The following is a 24,752-nucleotide window of genomic DNA, read 5'->3' as shown; positions in this document are numbered from 1 at the left end:
CGGGGCAGCACCGCCCGCCGGGGCGTGGCGTGGCGATTCCTTCTCCCACCTGGAGCCGCCCAGCCGTGCGGGAAGAGGAAGTGGGAGCTCGGGAGAAGCGGAAATTGCAGCAGCAGCAGCAGCCACCGCCAGCCCGGGAAGCACCGGTGAGAGCCAGGGCAGGGCGGCCGGAGGAGGAGGAGAAGAGAAGGAGGCAGCGGGCGCCAGCGTAAGCGCGGTGGGGGTGGGGGTGGGGGGGGTGTAGGGGATTCTCCATCCCGCTTTTCGCGCTGGTGCAGAGAAGCAGACCCGGGCCGTACCCCCACGCCCCCCTTTGCCGGGGCCGGTTCGGCGGCTTTGTTGGTTGGGCCGGGAGTGTGTAGGGTTGTGGAGGCCCTGCTGGGCGTGTGGCCGCTCCCCAGGGTCGGGGCGGGGGGGGGGGGCTGCGGCCTTTTTACCTCAGGCTCAGCCGCCGTCTCGTGAGGGGTTTCTCCCCTTCCCGCCGGGCTCCCTGAGGGGGCTGGAGGGCGCTGCCGCCCGGGCCAGGCGGTCGTTCCGCTGGGGTGAGGCCAAGCCGAGGCTACGTGACTTCTCTCTAAAAAAGAAAAATAACTCTATCTAAAGCTGCTCAGAGGCCCCAGTTATTGGTAACTTGAAAGAAGAAAAAGCGTCTGCTGTAGGACTTTCGGAGAGTGGCGGGGGGTGGCGATGAGGGGAGAACAGGGTGAGCCCGCCATGGCCTGTGAAGGACGGGCCTGAGGTGATCAGGGGAGAGTCCCTGCCATGTCCTCCTCCTGACGGTGCTGTCGGAGGGAAAGGGTCCCCAGCGGGTCGCCAGGCCAGAATGGTGCCTCCATGAAGCCTTGGCATAGGCCTGGAGCTGCTGTCGGGGCTCAGAGGGTTGGCATTTCCCTTTGTTCCTTCCAGAAGTTTGTCCCTGAGCCCTGGAGAGGAGGGGACTTCCCGAGGGTGCTGCTGAAGGTGCTGGGTTGGATGCTGTCTGTGACTGGTTAAGTCATAGCAGCGGTGAGGAGCAGAGCTGGCCAGCTAAATTCAAAGCATATATTTAGCCTCGGTTTGTGTTTGAACCGTAGCCTTTCCTTTTTCCTTCAGAAATTTGACCATGTGAGTCAGTGACTCATAAATAGATCATATTCCTCCACACTCTCCTTCAGAAGAGAGGAATTGCATGCTGCTGTGGAAACAGGGCTTATTCCTCTTAGCTCCCCACCTGCAATCAGAGGTTTCACCTGAGAGCCCTTGTGGCCAAGCTGCTTTGGTCCCCTCTGTAATTCACTTCATAGGTTGCAGGCTTGAGGTGTGGAAAAATGTTGGTGTTTATGTGCATAATTTAGGAAGAAACGTGGTGGATTTTGTTTTTTGTAAAGGAGTGCATGTGCAATCCTTTCTTCCTTCTCATGAGAATTTGTGGAGGAAGCAAAGAAATGTGGACTTGAGATCTAGTTTTTGTTCTTTTAATTGCCTAACAACAGCTGAGGGAACAGCAAAGCAAAACAGTGAAGTGAGTGAATGAACAGAGTACTTGGGGAAAAAATACTGCTTTTTGCACAAAATATCTAGAGTAGCCATATGCATATTTAGCTCATGTCACCTGAATTCCATTCCTAAATGGAGCATGAAACATGGGATACAAGCTGTCCCTCTGAGAAGTGACCATAGGTTTGTGTTTAATTACAGCAGAATGCGGACCCCCACCTTCAGTTTTCTTATTGAGCTGGTACAACTCCACTTTGACTGTTTTAATTAAGAATATTTAGTTTTGTACATTTTCTGGATATTTAGTAATTTGATAAATGCTAATTCCTTAACTGTCACAGGAATTTGGAGGGAGATCTGAAGAAGCAGAAGGGGAAATGTAGTACTCATTTGTCAGGATGTTGTCTGCTCTGCTTTTACACCCTTCCAGGCCACTCTGTCATTTGCTGCTTTCATGTTTGGCAGTTTTTCAGTTGCTCATGGTCATGTTACCAGTCCTGAAATTTCTGAAAGACTCTATAAAACTGGCTCATTTGTTTATTCTGTCAGTCTGTAGAGCAAGCAGTATTTTTAACCACCAAGCAGTTTATCTGTGGATTATTAGTTACTAATTTAAAATGAAGCTTTTGTTCCACCTATTGGATTTTGCTTGTAGGAATGAAATAGTTCATGGTAATTATCCTTATGATCTGTTCTTAAACAGGAAGATAAAGGTAAGGGGACGGAATGGTGATATGTTAAAGAACTGATCTCTAGTGGAACAGCAATGAAGAAAATCCTTCCTCTGAGTTGTGTATCTGAAAAAGCTGAGAGAACAGAAAGCTTTTTCTGTAGTTTTAATTATGCTTTTTAGAATTTGTTTGGTTTAATTTACCAAGATCTACCAGCACCAGGCATGGCAGGTATTCTGCTCACTAGTCACATTCAAAAATGTTAATTAAAAGAATCCCACTTGATACTGCACAGGGGATAATGTTTCCATGAAGTGAGATGCCCAAAATCATTAACCTCTTAAAAGTGTTGAGTGTTTTTTCTAGATGTTTCTACTTGCCTTTTTTGAGTTTTGCCTCCTGCTCTCAGTCCTGCAGCACTCACGCTCTGTTCCTCCTGAAATTCAGGCAAGACACTGGAGTTTCTGTGCCTGTTTCATAAGGGATTGTCTGCAAAAGGCAGTAATTTGTGTACTTTTGTTGTTGGAGGCAGGCAGGCTAATGTGTAGATTGCATGCAAATTCTCACAGCTGTTTGTATTTCTTTCATAATGCTGAAACTCCTTATGCAATGGGGGAAACCTGTAGGTTAGACTGCCTAATGAGCAATATCGTGCTCATCATTACTAACAGCTGGGGGAAAAAAAACCTGATTGTTCCTATGACTTAAATATATGCACAGGTTCTAGAATTAGCATCAGTCTTGTGCAGTGGATGTTGGTTTGGAGAGACCTGTTTGAAAAATCTTTCAGTGAAGTAGGTGAAGAAAAGATGGAGGTATTAGGGGAAGGAAGGACTTCCATGTTCTCCTCAAAATCACATCAGTGATTGCTCATAGCCTTCTTGAACTGCCAACAGGAAAACTGAGAGGGGTTTTCAAACCAGCTTGAGAATACAACCTGAGAGCCAAGGGTCAAATTTGCTTTCAGTGCAAGCATAGCTTCTGTTCATGATGCTGAATAATTTAAATAACATTATGGGGAATTTTGCATTGCGTCTCCATCTGCTCGCACGTAAAATGGAGCGCAAACAGGACATGTAACTGGAGTGTGACACAGTGCTGCTTCTGACCCTGTTGCAGATGTGGAAGGCTATTGCAGGCCACACCATTTCTGTCAATCAGGATGATGGAGCCGACGACTGGGAGACGGATCCTGATTTTGTGGTATGGCTTTTGGATTTTATTGACTCAGGGGAAGCCCCTCGCGCAATGTGTAAAGAGTAATTCCTCAGGGTGGGGGCTGTGTCTCAGCAAAAGAAACCAACAGCAGCATGTTCCTGGAGGGAGGGAGAATTAGGGGTTTGTGCTTGTGTGCAATTAACTAAACTACCTTGTCTTGGCTGGGGACTGCAAGGAAGTCTGCAGGGAAGGGATCTGTGTCAAGAAGCAGCAGCTTCTTGGGGCTGAGCATGTGCTTTGTGCTTTTTTCAGCAGTAGGCAAAGCACAGGGCTCACAGCAGAAGAAAAGTGAAGGTGGTCTTCACTGTTTTTCTAAGTCTTCTCACTGACAGCTGAAGGCTTTTGCTGACAGCTCTAAAGTGCAGCTAACTAGTAACATCTTGGGGGTTTTAACTCTTTTTTTGTGTGTCCTTTGCAGAATGATGTGAGTGAGAAAGAACAACGCTGGGGAGCTAAAACTGTGAAAGGATCCGGCCATCAAGAGCACATCAAGTAAAGCAGCTCTCTTTAAAGTTTATTAATAGTCACAATCCCGGGCGACTTCTGTTCTCAGTTACTTGTATCTTCATAATTAAAACAAGTCTCCACAGAAGATTGATTATTTGCCAGATTTCTGGTCTTTCAAATATGTCAGTATCTTCAGATCTGAAATTGAGTTCAGAACTAGCACACAGGGACTCTGACATCTCTCCTTGTAGCTGGAAATACAGTTTTCCTTGCCTCTCTGTGTCTGGAAAGTTTATTTGTTCTTTTTTGGTGCAGGAGCCAATACTTTTAGGGGAGTATTTGTGTTGGGTGATCTGAGCAGCTTCAGTTTGGCACTTAATGACACATTTGGGCTCTTAATTCTTAGGCTTTGTTTAGAAAATGGCTTCCAGACTCAAAAATTTGAGCAAAGTTACAAATTGAGTCCTTTGGCAGAAAAGCAAATTAATTCCTCGCAGGGGGCTATGTGATACAGAAATGTCTTCTGAATCTCGTGCTTCTTACAAAATGTGTCAAAAGCTTAACTTTAAAGCAATTTCAGGAAATCTGTGACTTTGATGTTTGTTTTGGTTTTGCCTTTGTATTTCTGGGCATCAGCCCTCATGTTGTAAAGCTAAGAATATGTCATCCACGTTGCAAGTGCAAACAGAGAGAGAATGAACTGTGTGGCTTACTTTAGGGATCAGTTTTACTCAGTCCTATCTGTGAGCAGTGGTGATGTCTGCTGGCTGAATACACCTGAGGAAGCTTTAAACTCAAGTGGGAAGTGCTTTGGGGTACCCGTTACCTTCTTGTTTTGTCCTTCTTGTATGTAGCCTGTGCTACCAAAGTTCATTTGCTGCATATTGGAAGGGAAGACTTGGGAAGAGGAGGTGAATGTCTTCTTGCATCCTATTTCTACTTTACAGTTGTGTCCAAAATGCTCACCTGAATTAGAGCCCTGTTACCATAGGGACTGTGTGGTAAGAGATCATCCCTATTCTGAAAAGTTGCCATCTAAATAAGTATTGGAAAGAACTTAAATCAGGACATGAGGAAAAAATATATTTCAGGGACATATAAATTCTTGAGTTATAGAATGTTCAAATAAGCAAAATACCCTTCCATGTTTTTTTGTTTTTTTTCATACAGTGTTTTGCAGTGGAATAGGATTTGTTTCTCAGAATGTGATGTAGTGCTCTTTGCACTGAAAAAATGGGAAGGGCTTGAAAAATACAAGTTATTCAACTTTTAATTAAGGTTATATTTTTATTGTCTTTTTATTTTGCATCTTTTTGAAGTTGTCTTCTGAAACTGTCTTAGCAAAACTTGCTGCTTAATTATCTGTCTTTTAAGTATTCATCAGCTGAGAGAGAATGTATTCCAAGAACACCAGAACCTCAAAGAGAAGGAGCTTGAAACAGGACCAAAAGCTTCCCATGGCTATGGAGGGAAATTTGGTGTTGAACAAGATCGCATGGATAAAGTAAGTGTGAATGCTTCCCAGGAATGATGTTGGAAGCCTTGCTTTACAAGCCTTGCTTTGCCAGTGGCAAAGTTGTTCCAACTCTGCTGGGTTTGGAGACATAAAAGCTTTAATCGTGGCATAATTTATATACAGCAGTGGCTCATTTTAAGGACAGAAGCATCATTCTTACTGTGCTTTAACAAGAACACTTGTAACCAGCTACCCAAATCTGTCAGGCCATCTCTGTTCCCTAATTAAATCAAGCTGCTCCTACAGAAAGAACAGAAATAAAGCCCTTGAAGCATCAGGAAAAAGTATTTCAGGTAGCAAGTAAGGAAACTGTATGATGAGGAGGAATTCTGGGATGTGCAGTGGTCCCACATGTTTTTGTTTGATGTTTTGCTCTGTCTTCAGTGTAAGTCTAATTGCTTATGTCTTGGATGGAGTGCTCTGGAGTCAAGATTCACATTTCTAAAAGTGTATTTCTAAATGAAGGAATCACTTCATACATGAAGTATTTTTTTAATTTTGAAGCTGTGCCAGTTCTTCTATTCACATTGATGTTACCAAAGTATGAAGAAAAGGGTTGCTGCTTTTAGACTAGAAGGCAGCTCTCTTAAACAGTGGTAAAATGTGAACAGTGGCAAGTAATTTAAGTCCTTACACAAGGACTTGATGGCTGTTTAACTTGCACTTTATTAATAAAAGTAGTGATAATTCCTAGGCTAATTCCATTAGCCATGTGATAATTAGACATATCAACTTCTGACTAGTTTCTTCCATACACTTTGTTAAAATAAGAACCAAACTGAATCAGAATGATTTTATACTTCATTTGCTTTCTGGGTTTTTAGCAGTTTGACAGCCTTGAATTTTTGCTGGATTCCTGTACTCCAGAGTAAATTGTTCTGTAGTTCTCTCTGGGCCATTGAAGTAGGCTAATCTAACCTAACCTTTGAGCCTGGGAAAGCAATTTCTGAGTAGATTGAAGCATTAGGGCTGTTCTGCAGCTGGGTAGCTCTCTAATGTCAGCAGTTTATCCCTCACCTGTGTCTGTGGCAAAAAAACCCAACAAACATATGAGTACTGTTTCCGATAGGAAAAGTAATGATCAGGAAAAGCATAATGATCACTCCCATCTGGATGATATTTGTTGCAGAAGGCATTGCTAACTTTTTTTTTTAACCTTTTTTTTTCTTAAAACTGTAGTTCTAAAATCTAATAATTGAGCTCTCTCTTTCACAGATAATTTGTGTGTCTCTGCAGGTGTGCTTGTATTAAGGCTTGATTCACCTCAGGTGAATGAGTGTTACTGCAGTGTTGTCCAGGGCACAGGTGTTTGCTGCATTTAGGAGAAAACCTTGATGCTGATTTAAATTCTATATGCCAGGCTTCCATAACTGATTTTCAATGTAACAGAATGCTGTGCTGAGGAATTTTGAGGGCACTCTGAAATACAGATTTTCAAGAAAAATATTTTTCAAAGCTTTTTCTAAAAAGGGATGGGATGTAATGAAAACCTGTGAAATAAAAACAATGTTTAAACCTTAACTGGAATAACAAAAGAAGGATCTTGTAAAACCACATAAACCCTAGGATTTTTTCAGATCTTGTTTGCCATAAGTGTAATGGGTAGAAGAAAGGGAGGTGGGAGCCTTTTCTGTCACATTTAACAGTTACTCTGCTACAGAGCAGCTGCAAAATGAACAGGAGTATGACTATTTCAGTCAGGGAAAGAAAAGAGCTTTTATATTGCTTATAAGTTAATGTGGTGCCCTATTATAGACATCCTTGTACTGTTACCTGGCAATTACTTCAACCATTATGTGCAGTAATGTTTTGCTGGGGATGCTGAGTGCTGGGAATGTTCCCCCAGCACCTGCTTTTAAAAAAAAAAAAGGCAACTTATGGTTTCTAGACACCCTGTGTCCTCAAATTGATTCACCTTGGTCCAGCTGTCTGATACTGGTATGAGATAAGCAGTTTCTCGTTCCTCAAAGGTCAGAGCTTGGGGCAGCTGCTTGGAGGGCATTCTGCTGCAGATGCTGACTGCACTGGGACTGGTGCTGGGACCCACAGTGCTGCCTGGGGCAGGAGGTGGTGTTGGGGCAGGAGAGGTGCTTGTGGCAGTGTGCAGCCCCTCTATCTGGACAAAGCTGCATGCAGCAGGTTCCAGGGTCTTCTCTCTCTGCTTCTGACAGGAACTGTGTGCATTTCAGCAAAAAATTCCAATGTTAAGCTGGGGGAATTCAAGTTGCTCTGGAGAGTGCTCAGTTTTGTCACTGGACAAGAAAAAAACCAACATTTTCTTCTATGTTATATTCCAGGATTTAGAAGTGCATCCTGGCACCAGCTTAGCTTAAAGCCATCAAGGGCCATCTGGGTGTATTTTCAGGTGTGTAATTCCATCTCCCTGTGTCTCACCTGAAGCCTGTCACACGCACTGGGCCTCCTCTTGCTGTGTTCAGCTTCAGTTCCAGGGACAGGCTGAAATGGGAGACTGCAGGGCTGGAATGCATTTAGCACAGAGATCTCTGTCATAATGTGAAGCTGCATTCATGTTGCTGTGTCATTTTGCAAGAGAGGAGAAAATACAGAAAGAAGACACCTAATTTTGATTCATGCAGAAGATCAGGGTGCCACCCTCAAAGAATGCCAATGGAAAAGCTGGTTGTAGTTGTATTTGTTTACAATCTGATATCAGCTAAAGCAGATCTGTAGCTATGTGTCTAAATACAAGGCTGTATTTTTCTGGATTTTACATCCTGCATGAACACCATCAAGATCCTGTCTGTATCTTTCTTATTTTCATTCCTGTGGTTTTGAAGTAAAAATAGAGTGTAAAACAATCTTTATAAAAACCAGTCATTCCTCTCAGACTCTTTCAAGTCCCTTTCCTAGGCTGTATTGGTAGCATGGTGACTGTCTTGTAAAACTTCTCAAGTGAGCAGCAACTTCCAGGGAATTTAGTTTCAACAGGTGGTGTGCGTGTGATTCATGTTGGTAACAAAGCTGACCATCATTATTTGGTGCAGTGTTTTCTCTTGCAACTGTGCAGAGCTGTTGCCTGTTTCTGAACTTCAGTATTTCTTTTAGTCAGCTGTTGGACATGAGTATCAATCCAAGCTTTCCAAGCATTGCTCCCAGGTGGATTCAGTGAAAGGATTTGGTGGCAAGTTTGGAGTACAAACTGATAGAGTGGACCAGGTAAGCAATTTCATCTCATACCACAGCTACTCACAGTAGTTTGAATTTACCATTTTGTATGTAGAGGTGAAAAATTCCACTATCCTGAAATGCTGGTGTGGTCTGCTCTTCATGTGGCATTTGAAGTTTGGCAGTAAACAAACATTGACTGTTATGGAATAAATATTTGTTTAAAGTAAAACAGAAAAAGCCCTTATGGGAAACTGAGTTGAGTTTAAAAGACAGCTGAAGAAAGATGTTAAAATATTCCTTTGAGCCACTCTGTGCTCTTTGATGAGGATAAAATCAGCACAAGTGTTATGGAAAGAGGGATTTGAGGCATGCTTTGACCTCTGTCACAATATGAGCTACCGGGAAGGATGATAATCCTGTTCCAAAAATGTATAACAACTCCTGCATGGAAATGCTGAATTCCTGTTGTACAGAATTGCTGAACCTGTCAGGACTGGAGTATGTTGTTAGTCCAAACTGTTTTGGCAAGGGCTGATAAAAACCTTTGCTTCAGATCCAGGTACTAAATTATTAGCTAAATGAATATGGCCTATAAATTAAGTAGGTATTTATATGCCAGATCAAAAAGGTTGGAGCAGGATGGAGAGACACAGGAATTTTCCATGCTCTTTGTCTGCTCAGGTGCATGCAGGTTTTCTACTCATAACTCTTTGTCACACATGCAATTTTATTTCTCTTCCAGTCAGCTGTTGGGTTTGAATATCAGGGGAAAACTGAGAAGCATGCTTCCCAAAAAGGTAAACTGGTGGCCTCTGTAGAAATGTTTTTTATAAATCATAGAATAGTTCTTATTTCTTTTACTGGTTGTAAAAGACCTTGTTTAGTGAGGCCTCCATGTAACATACTCAATGAATCACCATGTGAGGGGTTTGGGTGGTGAAAAAATGATTTTGAAAGCAATTTCATGAGTTGATGAGGAAATAGCCTGTCACCATGAGTCTGACTCTTCTAAAAGTGAGGTTTAAGAACACTTGAGAAAGACTGGGACTTGTTCTTTGCTGTATTGCAGCCTGTTGAAAATAGGGAGTAAATTCCAGAGGAAGCACTAGAAACTAGGGGTCTGTTGCCCATTTTGTTTCCTGTGTTTAAAATTATTTTTATCTGCTGAAGGGTAATATTTCAGTTTTGAAATAAATTTTTCCCCTTCAATTGCTAGGATTTGATGTTTCTGTTAAAAGCTTCTTTGTTTCATTTTTATTGTGCTTTGCTCTCAATGCAGACTACTCCAGTGGTTTTGGTGGAAAATATGGAGTACAGGCTGACAGAGTGGACAAGAGTGCAGTGGGGTTTGACTACCAGGGTAAAACTGAGAAACATGAGTCACAGAAGGGTGAGTAGACACGTGCTGATGAGTTTGTACTCTGCTGTAGTAGGTGTTTGTGATAGGCAGTGCTGTAAAATACTAACATTTTACATCTGTTACACTCCTAACCTGCTGAAAGTTATCACTGAATAAAAGTTACATTGCTGGAAACCTTCAGTTCTGAAAAAGAAACCTTAAAACAGGTTCTGGCTGGTTCTGTCATTGCTTTTGAAGCAGGGCACATAGGCTTCCCTGAAGGACTTTTCCAACTTCTTTTGAAAAGCTGTAGGTTGTAGTACTGAGACTGTAAACAGTTTAACCACAACAGAGGAGCATTTCTGAAAGGATCAGCTGCTTGTAGATCAAAACATTTATCAGTTAGTACTATTTAGAGTTAATATTGTGTTGCTAATCAGGTTTCCAGGCATATCTTACCAAAAATCAACCATTTTCCTGAAAAATTTTGATGGTTTTGCCATCTGTTTTCTTTCTGTATCAAAAAAATGTTTGCACTCTGGAAATGCTAAAGAGAAGAGTGTGTTTGTTCCAAAGCATCTAGGCTGCTGGTGTCATGGTTTTATAAGTTCACTTTGCTATAAGTTTCCTAAGAATTTTATCAAGCAGTCAAGTAGCAGAATTGCTGATATCACCCAGCAGTTGTACTACTGATATGATGCTACTTTTTCTCATCCTGAAAGAAGGTGTTCTCAAGAATTGATGATTTCAGTGTGTGAAATGAAGATTAACCAAGGATGTCAGTGCTTTTACTAATACATAATGTAATGTTAGCAGGTCTGAGTATCACCAGTTTTCAAGGTAATATTTTATTGTTGAACACTCACAAACAAAATTCTTCACTCTTATCTCTAGATTATTCCAAGGGCTTTGGTGGTAAATATGGTGTTGACAAGGACAAAGTGGACAAAAGTGCTGTTGGCTTTGAATATCAAGGCAAAACGGAAAAACATGAATCACAGAAAGGTTTTTATTATTTTATTTAAAAATACTAGTTCAAATCAATCAACCTTTTAACCTTTTAAACCTGGGAAAAATACTTTCTTTGCCTTTGTTGTCTTTTTTTTTCTTTTTGGTAGTAAATATGTGTTTTCCCTTTGTGTAGGCAGACTTTTATTTCTTGTAAATGAAAGAAAGGTTTTGTAAACTGTCTGATTTCCAAGGGACCTTATATCCATATGGATGATAATGAAGTAAATCTGTAATTCCACAGATGTGTGGTATTCAGAGGCAATATCAAGTCCTTCATTATTAGATATTTGTGTTCTGTGTGTGTATAAATATATTTGTGTGTTGTATTGCTTTGTGGAAGGTGCACCACTTTCTTCAAATCTCAGGATATTATTGAGGCTGGATGCTGTAATCCTCACTGAATTTGTTGTTCTTCCTTGCATCATAATCTTAGAGCTTCTCAATGGGTGTTTTTCCAGTCAGTTGAGGTAGTGCAGCAGGGGGAAAAAAGAGGGAAAAGTAGTGTCCTTAATAACACTTATCCCATATCTTATTCTTGTTTTTCTTTCTATTTCTGTAAAATACTGTTTACAGGCATAAACTGCAATAATGTTTTCTGAAACTTCATGCACACAGATTATGTAAAGGGGTTTGGAGGCAAGTTTGGAGTGCAGACTGACAGACAAGACAAATGTGCTCTTGGCTGGGATCACCAGGAGAAAGTGCAGCTGCATGAATCCCAGAAAGGTAAATGAGTTCTGAGTTCTTTGCCATTTTTTCTCACTTCCCTCATTTTGAGTTGTCCCTGTGTGAACCCTTCTCCTCTGGTATTGTTGGCTGCAGTCTAATAGTAGCTGACATGGGTCTCCTTTTTCTCTGTTTGAATGGTTGCTGTGTATTGGTTGTAGTGGTGTCTGCAAAGCATCTTTAGCACATCTGATCCTGAGTCTCTGAAAGTTCAGACTTAGTGATAAGTTCTCACTGGAGAAGCTTTATGAGTCTGGATAATTTTTGCTCCTTTTCACTGGAGCTGTTCAAACCACAAATGAGTTATGTCTTTGTACTTTCCACAAGTAACCTTTTTTTTTGTTTGTTTTGTTTTGGGGTTTTTTTGTTCTTTTACTTATGCCCCTAGTTTTCATACAGAAATCTAATATCTGATGCTGTCCATGATCATTGCCTGTGAGGTGCCTATTCCTATGAAATTCTGGTACCTAGAGGAAAAATTGCAAAATAACTCTTGTTGTCCAGGCCTCTGCCTGCCACCACTTTTATTTGAAAGTAAATTTATAAATTATTATATATTTTTTTAAATTAAAGAGATTAAAAGTGGTCCTCAGAACATTGTTCTCTTTGATGCTCTACCAGAGAGGATTGTCTGAAGCCCTTTTTTTAATACTGTATATAGTAAAATGGCTGTTTTAAGGCAGCAGGAAATGGTTACAGCTCTTAACAGAGAGCTTTTTTTTCCTCAGGCTGTACAGCAGCAGGAATATTCCTTTCTGCTTTAAACAGTACTGTGTAGGAATATCTGGAGGATGGTCTCTATGAACCCTATCTTAACACCTCTTAAAAAGTCAGATATCTAGTGTACAATTGTTAACCACACTGATGAAGAAAGCTCAGTTTATTCTCTTGTATCCTTCTCTGTGGTTTTCTCATGAACACACTATGTTTGTGTGTTCATAATGTTGATCGAATGCAAGTGCATTATGCAGTATGTATGAAAAATATTGAGAAGTGCTTTTTTCTGTAACTTCAGAATGATGTTTTTTTGTCTGATAAATGATATTGGCCTTTTCTTAATCTGTAGTGTAAGCTTTTGAATTTACTATTAAAAAAGTCTATAAATTTTCAACATCCAAAATTATTGATAATTGAAAAATACTGCAAAAAATACTTTGAGTGTCTCTGACTAAACTTCTTTATTTTCCTCTCCATTTTAACTTATTACATGTGGCTTTTTCAGACTATAAGAGTGGTTTCGGAGGGAAATTTGGTGTACAGAGAGAAAGGCAGGACCCATCTGCTCTGGGGTTTGATTACAAGGAGAAACTAGCCAAGCATGAATCTCAACAAGGCACCGTTTTCACTTGTTACTTTCTTAACAGTGCAGCCACTTCTCACACAGTCTTGAGTAGTTGTCTGAGTAGATTGATGCTGGTAATGTGGCAGACACTTTTCTTGTGCTTCTACTCCTCCATGATCTGGCAATGGTCTTGCATTTTATTCTGAAAATGTTACATAAGGCAAGCCTGCACTCAGGAAACAGATCCCCAGTGTTTAAACTGCTCTATGTTATATTCAGTGAATAGCTCTACATAAAGTATGATAATAACAGCATTATTAGTAGTATGATGTTAATGATGTCATGCTTACCAGTTTTAGACTCTAAATGGTGAAGTTTTGCCCGGATAATCTGGGGGAGAAATATTCAGATAAGGACCATGCATGTAACCATTAAAAAGGAGCAAATTCTGGCAAAATTGTTGTAAAATGATTGTAGTCTTCCAAACAAGATGTAGGGAATGTTTGTGGTTCTTGGCTGAGCAAATACTGTTATAATGCTCTCTTTATTCATTGTGAAATAGTTGGGGTACAAACCATGAATTCCTGTTTTTCCATTATCTTAAAGTGAGAAGTCTGGATCAGGAAAATGTAAGTGTAGTATTTATTCTGGTTGAAAATAAATACAAAGCTGAAGAAAATTAGGTTGTTCATTCCAACAGTCAGTACTTTTCTGTGCTCAAGTGACACAATGTCAAGCTTTTAGAGCATCATATGTGACTTAGCAGAGCCCAAGTACAACCACTAAAATAGCTGGCTTAGGGACCCAAGAAGTTTTGGGGCTGGCAGCAGAAGGAATAGTTGTAATTATATTTCAGGGGCATAAAGGAAAGCCTGTCCATCTACAGAGTCTAAAGGCACAGTCCTGCCATGTGTACTATGAATTACTTTAATGTTTATCAGCTGGAAATTAGTTATATTTTCCTGCAATTCATATAATTTACCAAGTTAAAGAGAAAAAAACCCAGAAAACCTCTGTGGTCACCAAAGACTGGATATTGCTCCTGTGTGCAAAGCAATGCTGTATAACTCCTGAGACTTAGGTTATATGATTCCTACAGAGGGCTAAGAATTGGTGCTGTGAAAGGCTGTGTTACAGAAGTGATGCATTAGAAGGGCTGATCCCTTTTATTCCATGCTTGATACCTTCTCAGTCCTCAGCTTATTGTTTTCTCAGAGAGTGCATGTGGCCTACAGTCTGTCATCTGCTGCTGTACCTGAAGGCTCTTGCAGTTGTGTATCCTTCCTGCATCAAACAAGGGATTGCATTTTCTTTGGAGGCTGTCACCCTGTCTCTGCATGCAGCTGAAATGGCAGTTTGCATTTGAAATGGCTGTTTGCATTTGGCAGAAAGATGGGATGGATACAGACTCCCTCCTTCTGACCCTTAAATTCTGTTTTTAGATTATTCCAAAGGATTTGGTGGGAAGTATGGTGTACAGAAAGATCGGATGGATAAGGTAAGGTGCTTAAAAGATCAATGACTTAAATAGTCTGTAGGGATACAGAATAATCTGGTGAGATCTGTAGTGTCCAGTGTTCAATTTTTTAATACTTCTGTGTTCTTATGGCTTTTTAAAAAGCAAGTTTACACACACACACAGCTGATGGCAGTTTATATATCTGTCTGCACATACATGTGGTTTATTTATGTTTAAGCAAGGAAAACAGAAGCATGGAAATGATAGAAAGCAAAATATATACAAAAGAGTGAGAAAATCCATTAATTGCACTATTTCAGTCATGTCTTGTAACAACTAGCTAATGTCTTGTATATTGAAGGTGTCCTTTTAGTGGACTGCTTAAAATAGGTGTCTGCTGTTTACCAGCTTTGCCCACTGTATTCATAACAGACCTTCTCTTTAGGTAGGAAAAATTGTTTTGGTATTCTGTAACAGTGAAAGATAGAGCAGCTGGTGCTCCCTTTCTACCTCTCAATTTTTAAAGTTGAAAAGCTAGAAGATAAAGTCTGCACTATTTATCTTCTGAATAAATTAACTCTCAGCTTTATGTAGGACATTTAAAAGTGAGAAAGTAGCAGAGTCTGAAAGTCTGTACGATTTTTTTTTCTTGTGGTTTCAGGACCCAAGACCAAAAAAACCACAACAAATCACTTGTATTTCTCAAAATACTTCCTCTGCTTTAACAGTATCTGCTTCTTTAAGGGTATTGAATCCTTGGTAGAAATCCTTCACAAAGTGGATTAGAACAGCAACAGCTACCCATTAAGGGTTTTGTACATTGCCTCATTTTCAGTTCTGAGGAGTCATCTGTTCATAAACTACATTTTAAAAAATTTCTTGGGATTTTAATGTGCTTAAACCTGACCCTGAAGATGACTTCTTACATAGTTGGACTTATAGAAACAATTACTCCTTTTGTCAAGTTTTGATTCTTCCTAATTTTGTTTTGATGTTCTGAAAAAAAACCCAACCAAAACTGCAGGGGCAATATCACAATAAAATGTCACAGATTGAAGCCATCCAAATGTCCTAATGTATTTGTGTTTACCCTTTTTCTCCTTGCTGATAGAATGCAGCAACTTTTGAAGATATTGAGAAACCTGCATCAACTTACCAGAAGACCAAGCCAATAGAAGCTGGTAAGGCATTGGCCCCAGATCCTTTTTTTGGAGGTGGTAATGTTCAGAAGCCTAGAATATTACTGCTGCTGTAGCAGTACTGAGTAAGAATCATCTAGATACAACTGTTGAATTTGCAGGTTTCTAGCAAACTAAACTCTCATCCCTTTAGAAGCTCTTTTGGTTTGCTGAGTTCTGGTTTTCTTGTTCTTTTTTTTCTGGAGCATCATCAGAGTTGAGGAGGGGAGAATAAAAAGCATTAGAGTGGAGAATAGACTGAGTAGGGGAGTAGAGCATTGGAGCCTATCCCATGAAGGAAGGGAGTGTTGCAGAGGTTTTATATAAATGTGTGCACAAGAGGTTTGGTGTTGGAATGGGAGGGGAAGGAACAGAGAGAGTAGGACTTCTGTGAATGGGCTTTGAGCTCAAAGAGAAGAAAAGAAGGAACATTTTCAGCCCTAGCAGAAACTTGTACCAAAAAACTAATTCAAGGCTACAGAATCTTAAGCAACAACATTATTTGACTTAATTTTTTTAATTCTTACAGTTGCTAATAAAACGAGCAACATCCGAGCTAACTTTGAGAATTTAGCCAAGGAAAAAGAACAAGAGGACCGAAGGAAGGCAGAAGCTGAGAGAGCACAAAGAATGGCCAGGGAGAAACAAGAACAGGAGGAGGCTCGAAGGAAACTGGAGGTCAGTAGGCTTCAAATCCCATTTGAGCAGTTCTCTCATCTATTTTAAGGCAATGTTGGGAGAAAAGAGAATCTTGTAAGAAAAGGAACTTTACCTTCTCTCCAGCTAGGCTTAAAGCTCTTTGTGTGTTTGCTTGTGTTTGTACCTGTGCTTTGCAATTCCTTTGTTTGCAATTCCAGTCATTTATCAGCATGCACCATATATATAGCAGACATCAGGTAGGGAGGCAGAGTAACACTTTATAGTATATATGTGCATATATATATATATATGCTCTTTTTTTTTTACTTTTAATTAGCCTATCTCAGAATTTGTGTTCTAGTCTTGACCACTAATCTTTGCAGCCTGACCTCAGAGGAAAATGCTTGTCTGGGACCCTTGGCACTGCTCTTCCTGTCTGGCTGTGGGCGAGTTTTCCTATTTCCATTTTTTTTTCTCCTCTTTTGTTTTTAATTTCCGCCCAAAGTATTTTTCATTGTTAGAGCCAATGTCTGCCACCAGCTGCAGAGCCCATGAATAAAATGTCTTCCATATGAACTTGTCTCAGCAGCCTCTGTGAGAAATCTGGAATTCAGGAAAGACTGTCAGATGGTTTCTCTTTGGTCCTTTGCCTGACAACAAATGGGGCAGTCCCATTGATTGGTTTCTCAGATGTGGTAGATACTTCCCCTTAGTGGGATGCTGCTGCAGGATGTCACACTGTTCACCCCCTTCTATCAGTAGGGTATAATTCATCACAACTTTAGACTTGGTGTAAATTATGTATTTTATGAGTATGGGAAACTGAATGCATGGTAGCCTTATGGTAACCTAGCTCTGATCTTCCTAAACTAAGAAAAATACAGTGAAACTTCATGTTACTTCATCTGACTAAGCTGGCCTCTACCATCACAGCTGTTAACAGCAGCATTCTTGAGCTACCTTATTCCTAATGCTGGCAAAGCATTTTGCACATGAAAGTGGAAAATTAAACTTAAATAAAAAAATCTAGTTTAACCCAGGTCAGAGCCCATGTTCAGTCTGTTGGTTGGCTTCTCAGCTCTGCTGTTCTCAAGGGTGCAGGCCAGCCCTGCCCCTGAGATAGCTCTGTAGTTTTGCTCTCTATTTTGTGTATAGTTTGATTCCTGAAAACTGTTAAATTCCTTTTGAGTTCCATTTGAAATTTGGGAAGTTCTGTCTGCATAGGATGGATCAGGTCTCTCCTTCTAAAGTGATTGCTGCTTTATTTCTTTTTTTTTTCTTTCAGTTTATTACTACTTTTACCTTATGGCTTCAAGATGTACAGTGTGAGCATATGCTCACTGCATACATATATCACAAGGTGAATGGGAGTTCATCTTTGTGGATCACTGATTTCTTCTGATGCTGCCTTTCATCCCTGTGCACTTTGTGAACTTTTCATACCTTCCCCAAGCCACTATCTGGGTTTCTTTACTGTTCTGGAGAAGAACCTTTAATGCAGCATCTGCCACGCTCTTAAAGCTCAGAGAGGAAAAGATAAAAGAGCTGAAGCTGAGAATTCAATCTTTTCTGTTTGATAAGGTCAGTGAGCCTGCTCCAGGGTGCAGGGTGCCACTCTGTCAGGTCAGCTTGGACTGCTCTGGGTCCTTCTCAGCATTGGCATAGCCTCCAGCTCTGAGCCAACACAGAGAAAAGTTGGATGTTTGCCTTGAGGAGAGTCACTTGGTTCCCCTCAGAGCAATAAAGCTGAAATGCATCCACTTGCTCTGGGAGCTCTTTAGATGAGAAAAGTCAAATGTTTCAGTGCTTGCTTACTCAGAGACACAGCAAAATGTTACCAGCATGTGCCACCATCTTCTGCTGTAGCCATTCAGCTGGTAGCCCCATAGCTGCTCTGGCTATTGAAAAGCTGTTGCTGTTCCTCAACTACTGTTCACTATTGCCAGCATGTCTCTGTGTCTTTAAGCTTGTGCATCACCAGTATTTAGGTCTAGCATCTGGTTGTTCCCCTAAAAAGAAGCCTTTTTTAGCTCCTTATCCTCCTCAGTCCTTGTCCTTGCCACCAGCACTGCAGTCCTAGTCAAAGAGTTGTTATCCCTCAGCTTTGCGGTCTGTTCCATGGAGTGACAAAGAATGGGAATTGATTCTCTTTTTGGAAGCAGCTGAAGACAACCTTGAGGTGTACATTGCTCTTGAAAGTGCAGCTTCACTCTTCCTTCAAGAGATCTCTTATTTTCTTGGCACTTGTTTTCCTCTTAGCACTTGGTTTCCTTCTGCTGAGGAAACAGTTTCCCAGAAGGGTTTAAATGTAGTAATGCAGGTTCTCATGAGTCATTGAACTGTTAAGTCTTTTTTTTTTTTTTCCCCTCCTCTTTCTGTCTCAAAAAATGATTTTCTTTCTTTACTGTTATTTTTGCATTAAGTGTGGGTTAAATTCAAGCCGTTATGCTTGATTTTTTTCTTTTTTTTTTTTTCCTTATGCTTCATCGAAGATTCTGTTGCCTGGACACATTCAAAGTTTTATGGTTTTTCCTTTTTTTTTTTTTTTCCAAAGCTGGTATTTAAATTTCACCATAACCAGATGATTAATGTTCTTCCAGACTGAACAACTCCATGGTTAATTGTGTGATTCTGCAGATACTGAGGGAAGGAGGCTGAGGTTAAGGGGAAGCTGAAATGGCAAGGACTGCACTGCCTCTAATTCAGAAGCTGAGCATGAAAAGGGGAGGGATGTAAACAAACCATCCACAGAGACTGTAAAGGGTGTGGACAGACCTTGACTGAAGTGAACTTTTATTTCTTGAAGTGAACTTCCTTGCACAAGCAGAAAGTTCTCTCTCTTTAAGGAAGAACGTGGGCACACGTACTCCCACACCAGAGATGTACATATGGGCCACGTTCCTTCAAAGAACCCTGTTGACTGTTAATCCTTTTTCTGTTTTGCTTTTCACATATGGCACCTTGTCAAGTGGTGTTCAGGGAGCTCTTCTGTAACTGCCTGTTTGAATGGAGAGTGCCTCATGATTTAGCTGACCTCTGCTACCTGAGAGAACACAGGATGCTCCTTCACGTGGAGCATTGCAGTGTGGAAGAAATTCAGCCTAAGGGGGAACTTAATTTAATTAATTTAAATGCTTAATGGCAGTTTTCCTGTGGCTATCCTAAACTGGAACCTAGATTGCAGATACCCATTTTCTAGGACAAAGTATTGAAACTCCTGCCATGTTTGATGCTTTTAATGTACTAATACTACTTAATTTGTCTCCAAAGGTAGACTTCTAATGAACACTTTGCTGGGGCTTTTTTGTTTGTAGCACAGGAGTTAAAAGTGGGGGAGGACATCAGGACAGAAAGCACAGCACTAAGCTTTGAATTGTCTTCAAAGCTGTCTCTGACACACTTTGCTTTCTATGTTAAATGTATTATTTTGGAGTTGTGACAAAGGAAAGGAAGATTTTTTTTGGGTCACAGTTCTGTCACATAGTCTTTGGGCTACCATTTCTCCTGGGGATCCTTTGGGGAGTTGCAGCGTGAGGGTCATAAGCAACTTTTTCTTATAATGTGTGTTCTCTCTTCTTTTTCACAATAAATAAGAAAGTCTGGCCCTAGATCCACAGTTTTCTTTTTCCCTATGGTAAAGAGAGAGAAATGGCTTTCTAAGAAAGACTGTGGATTTGCCTTCTGATTCACAGGTGGGATGTCACAGCATGAAGTGCTTGAGTGCTAAAATACTTGATTCAGATTCACAATCTTTGTGGCACAGAGTAAACCAGCAATACTGCTTTTATTTCTACCACATATAACGTTCCTGAACGTTTGAATCCCCTCCTTGTCAGTATGTAGGACTTAATTTTGTCCAAGCTTTTCAGTCCTTTGCCTTGGCAGGTGACCTACAAGAGGTTGCAGGGTCGTTTCTCATCAATATATCAGTTGATAATAATAATTATAATGAGAACATACAGACTTCAGATTCTCTAAAGTTGTGCTAAAATGGGAGCTGAGGCCCAGCCAGCTAATAAACAGAATGAGTATACTGAGCACAGAAACCCTACAGCTCTTGTGGAAACATGCCAAAGAACATTGGGTACTCTGTTTTTAAACATATGTATGCATCCATACTGTGTGGTTTTAATTTTTTCACATTTTTTCTCTCCTGCTTTGCTGTATTTCAGAGGCTTTACTGTACAGCCAGTCAGCCTTCAGGCAGGTCTAACAATCCAGCCACTCCAGCATTCTGCTGTTCACATCAGTTTATTGCAGAATAGGCTGTCTGTCTGTCTGTCTGTCTTACTGAAGGGTTCTTTCTTGTTCAGCGTCATGGTCTAAATGATGGAAGTGCACTTTTTTTTCTCTTCAATTTAGGAACAAGCTAAAGCCAAAAAACAAACTCCACCACCATCTCCTACTACACAGCCAGCTGAGCAGAAGACACCCTCCAGCCCAGTCTACCAGGTTTGTTAGAATTGGTACCTGTTTTTTTTGTCCTAAATTTAGGAACCTTTTTACAACACCCTGAAGAACCTCACCTGTATTTCTTGCAGGATGCAGTTTCCTGTGAAGCAGGGTCTGCCTACAGGAATTCTACTGCAACATATTCAGCCACACATGAGCCAGAGCCTGGCTACAGAGCTGCAGAGTCAGACTACCAAGAAGCAGTGAGTCAGCGGGAGACAGGATATGAGGCAGAGACTGTTTATGAAGTGACAGGGGCAGGAGACCACTACCAAGCAGGTAAAGTCTTTGTTTCTGATACAAAACCCTTTCAGATAATAATTATTTCCTTGGGCAATGACTTAGTGAATAGTTGTGCTGATAGTATGCTGTCCTAGTTTTCTAAAGTCTCAGTCTGATGAGACTTTTTAAAATTTTCCTCCATAAACTTTAATTAGGAAGTGAAGATATGGCTAGAGCAAGGTTGAAATTATTTAACTTTGGTGAGATGATACTGGAATAATTACTGTGCTCTCTGGAGTGTCTGTTCAAAAAGAAATATCAGAGGAACCATTTCCACCCTCTGGAATGTAGCTCAACATGAGGAACAAGTACACAGGTGGAACTTTAACCTGTGCTGAGCCAGTGCTGGCCTATCAAGAAAAAATTCTGTCAGCAGCTCTTGGAGTTAAAAAATTATGTGATGTGTTCTGTGCCTATGAGAGAGTGGAGTAAGGATGTCTGGAGCAGAATGAATACAGTCTTTTGATTTCCTGTTTTTCTGATATCTTCTGGTTACTAAGTGAGGGGTGAAGAATGAACCTACTTGCTCTGGTACCAGAGACCTTGGGCTCAGTTGCCCTGACACACTTCCCAAACATGTTACAAGGCTGAAGGTTTTTATTTTATAGTGTATGAAATGCCTGCTTGTCAATGCTTCCTTTCAGGCTTTAGTTGTGTGGGCTTCAGGGGAAAAAAATCCATTTCTGAAAGTATGTCAACTCTGCTAAAAACTTGGATGGTTTGTTCCCTGCTTCCTGTGTGGGTTAACAGTAGAATTACAGGAGCACCACAGAAAAGAACTCAGGGTGATAGGTAGTGTGCTTCACACTTTTAATTTGTTTCTTCTCTCTCTTTAGAAGAAAATACTTATGATGAATATGAAAATGAACTTGGAATTACAGCCATAGCTCTTTATGATTATCAAGCTGGTAAGCAAAGTTTTTGTTTTTAACCCTGGTTCGAAAACTATTCTGCACAGATGTCTGGATTTTTCCTTTGCCTTTCATCATGAAGTCTCTTGAAGTAATACATGAAATTAACGTATGAATTAGGAATTTACTGATTTAGCAACAGCATTGAGACTCTTTTGAAAACTATGAGCCATTGTTTCTGGAAATGGTGGGAGTTTTCAAAAAATCTTTTTTAATCAATGTTAAACCTTTGGCATACGTAATGGTTTAACATCTTGCCTGGTCAGTTCTGAGGGAAGAGATCAAGAAAGTGAAGTGGTGTGTCTTAGGTTGCAATCATGGCTCTAAAGTAGAAATGCACCCAAAATGCAGCAGGCAAGAAGAGGCTGCTCCAGAGGATGAGAAAGAGACCAAGGGATTGTCCTTGCCTGGTGCCCTGAGGGGGAAGGGGAAGGTGCTGGGTGTCTGCCTTATTTTCAGTGGCGGTGAGCTGATAGATGGGACTCCTCCCGTGTCCATACTGATCCTGTGGGATCCTCCTGTGTCCATACTGATCCTGTGGGATCCTCCTGTGTCCATACTGACCCTTTCCCACTCTCTCTCCAGCGGGTGATGACGAGATTTCCTTTGACCCAGATGACATCATCACAAACATAGAAATGATCGATGATGGCTGGTGGAGGGGTGTCTGCAAAGGCCGGTACGGGCTGTTCCCTGCCAATTATGTGGAGCCCAGACAGTAAAGACTGTTGTCTCCTGGTTATGCCTTAATTCCCCAGTCAATAATTCTGACTTGATACACTACAAATCACGATGCTTTTCTGAGGATGGAGGGGTATATACATAATTGCTTTTATATTTAATACTTTGCTGATGCTTTTTAAAAAGTTTATGCCACAGAAGTCGCTAATATATTGTAAGTACTATGTTCTTCACTAAGGCTCTTAAAGTTATTTTCATGCATTTGGAAACATTTCTTCTCTGCCAAATTAGGAATTGTCATATAAAGCCTTTTCAAGGACAATTAGCTGTCTGTCTTAATATTGCATGTTTTACTCATAAGTGAGCAGATCTACTTAGTGTTTAAGTCTAGTTAGTCTTCCACTAAATGTTTTCAGCTAAGAAAATCATGGCTATGCAGGATATTTGCATCTCCAGTAAGCTGGGGTGGGGAGGACTGGGAAGGTGCATAATTTTTTCTTTTCTTTTCCAGATAGTGTGTGAAAAAGCAAAGAGAGTGTTTAAAAGTTTCAGCTAATGGCAGTTGATCAAATACTGTCCAGTATTTATGGAGTATTAATGTTATGAGGGAAAGGGTCTGGTTACTTTTTCCTTCTCTTATAAAGTGAAGTTCCTTGGCTCTTGCATTTTTTTTTCCTGCTCCTCCTGTCCATGTTATTCCAGAAGAGGGCTGCAAATGCTCTAGCACTGATTGTCCCAGGTTTCTTTATTTTTTGGGTTTGTTTCACTCTCCTCTTTCCTAGGAAAACTTGGCAAAGTTACTATACAATTCTTGAGGCACTCAGTGAGATTCCTACTTGTTCCAAGGGAAATTGGCATCCAAATCTGTGTGACCACCTGCAGCAATAGTCTTTTTGTTTCAAGTGGGAGAGAAAAAGGCAGGATGGAATTGCAGTTGTTCTCTGCAGTTCATTCTTTGTTCATCCAAGGAGGGGCCTGCTGTGCAGTAAAGGCATTTTATGTAGCCATATTTGAGTCAAAGGATGTTAATACAAATAATTTGATTTAAAACTCAAATGATTTATATTTTTGAACCACACAAGGCAACTATTCTTTTTTTGTATGTACAGCAGAAACTGCCAGTAGCATTCTACTAAATGACAAAATTAAAACCTGTTCCTTGCCAAAACTAAAACTGAAATTCTTGTCATTCTAGAGAACTGACTTCACCAGAGGTTTTTAGGGTCCCTACCAAAGATAGATATCTAATAGTGCACGTGTTCTGTGTGTGTACTGTCTGTTTCCACCTTCTGATCAGAATGGGAATGGCTGAACAGGCGTAGTAGCTGAGAAAGAATGCAAAGAATTTTTATAAACTGTAAATTTGGACCAGTGGAAAATAAAAGGCCTGTATAAAGTGGTAAAATGTATCCTATATCTACGAAGGAGGCATCACGTTGAACCAGGTATTGGATGGTTGGGACAATCCTTAATGAATGTCATATATGTGTCATGATGATTATTATTTTTTTTTTCTCCTTTCCATGGTCTCATTTCTGTGTTGTATTTGCATTACAGGGTTGGGTTTTATATGCAGTTTGTTTTATCCAATTTTTGCATAGGACACCTCATAGGGATATGATTTTTGTAAATTAAATATTCAATAAACTTTTGGAACCATTTGCATGGAATATTTTTGCATTTTTAAATTGCTTTGTCAGCCTGTAACAGATACTTCAGCTTGCACACAACAAACTGTGCTTCCTACAGGGAGCTGCTGCGTGGTGCTTGGTGCTGTCAAGAAGGGCACCTACATCCTTCTAGGTTGCTGCTGCCTTCCATGTACTTCTCTTCCTCAGAATCCCACTATTTTTTTTACTCCTACTCCCATGTGGAAGTATTTACGTCAAAATTAGACCTTGGGTGAACTTAAAGGAGAGAATTATTTTATTACCTTTTTTTTTTTTTTGTAAACAGCTTCAGGATCTGCTTTGTCTTTAGTTTTATGAACCTCTTCTGTTAAAAATACCAGTGAGCTGTGGTTTGGGTGAGAAGAGTTGCTTCTGGGAATACTGGTGGCTACAGGATACTGAGTGCTCTTGAAGACGTGGCAATCAGTTAAGGACAAATAAACTTTTACCTCACTTTACAGCAGTTCTGCTCTTTTTCATGAGAAGGATCCTTAGGTCAGGTGTGACCCAAACCTTTCCTTGCAAGCTTCCTGCCTCTTCTCTAACCAAACCCAGATTTCAGTTTCTAATTCTCATCATTTCTGAGAACCAGACACTTGACACATTGCTGGAAATGCTGAGAAAGAAAACCCTAACACCATTTTTCTATGTTAACAGGAAAGCCA

The 24,752-nt window shown here is 40.5% G+C and overlaps 1 protein-coding gene across 4 annotated transcripts; it reads left to right on the top strand.

Annotated features, from left to right (window-relative positions):
- Positions 1-51: 51 nt before the first annotated feature.
- CTTN (cortactin) lies at positions 52-24,087 on the top strand. Of its 4 annotated transcripts, none has more exons than XM_030451319.1 (17): positions 52-208; positions 3,267-3,350; positions 3,784-3,857; positions 5,187-5,316; positions 8,395-8,505; positions 9,200-9,254; positions 9,737-9,847; positions 10,691-10,801; positions 11,423-11,533; positions 12,756-12,866; positions 14,258-14,313; positions 15,386-15,455; positions 15,982-16,130; positions 20,454-20,543; positions 20,633-20,822; positions 21,662-21,733; positions 22,322-24,087. In XM_030451319.1, exons 2-17 carry the CDS (start codon positions 3,267-3,269, stop codon positions 22,456-22,458), a joined length of 1,662 nt encoding a protein of 553 aa, XP_030307179.1. In that variant the 5' UTR covers positions 52-208; the 3' UTR covers positions 22,459-24,087. The 4 variants fall into 4 exon arrangements, with proteins under 4 accessions (XP_030307179.1, XP_030307180.1, XP_030307182.1 ...); XM_030451320.1 differs by having other exon boundaries at positions 76-146; XM_030451322.1 differs by lacking the exon at positions 10,691-10,801 and having other exon boundaries at positions 106-208.
- Positions 24,088-24,752: the final 665 nt, after the last annotated feature.

This window comes from Calypte anna, chromosome 5 (genome assembly GCF_003957555.1).
Source record: "Calypte anna isolate BGI_N300 chromosome 5, bCalAnn1_v1.p, whole genome shotgun sequence".
NCBI lineage: Eukaryota > Metazoa > Chordata > Aves > Apodiformes > Trochilidae > Calypte > Calypte anna.
The sequence above is the reverse complement of the archived record's forward strand: the minus strand, read 5'-3'. Positions and strand labels throughout refer to the sequence as shown.

Excerpts from the sequence above, each read along its gene's own strand:
- CTTN (XM_030451319.1), top strand. The coding sequence starts at position 3,267 with ATGTGGAAGGCTATTGCAGGCCACACCATTTCTGTCAATCAGGATGAT. Across the intron at positions 14,314-15,385 it reads AGAAAGATCGGATGGATAAG|AATGCAGCAACTTTTGAAGA; the intron begins GTAAGGTGCTTA and ends CCTTGCTGATAG. Across the intron at positions 20,544-20,632 it reads CCTCCAGCCCAGTCTACCAG|GATGCAGTTTCCTGTGAAGC; the intron begins GTTTGTTAGAAT and ends TATTTCTTGCAG.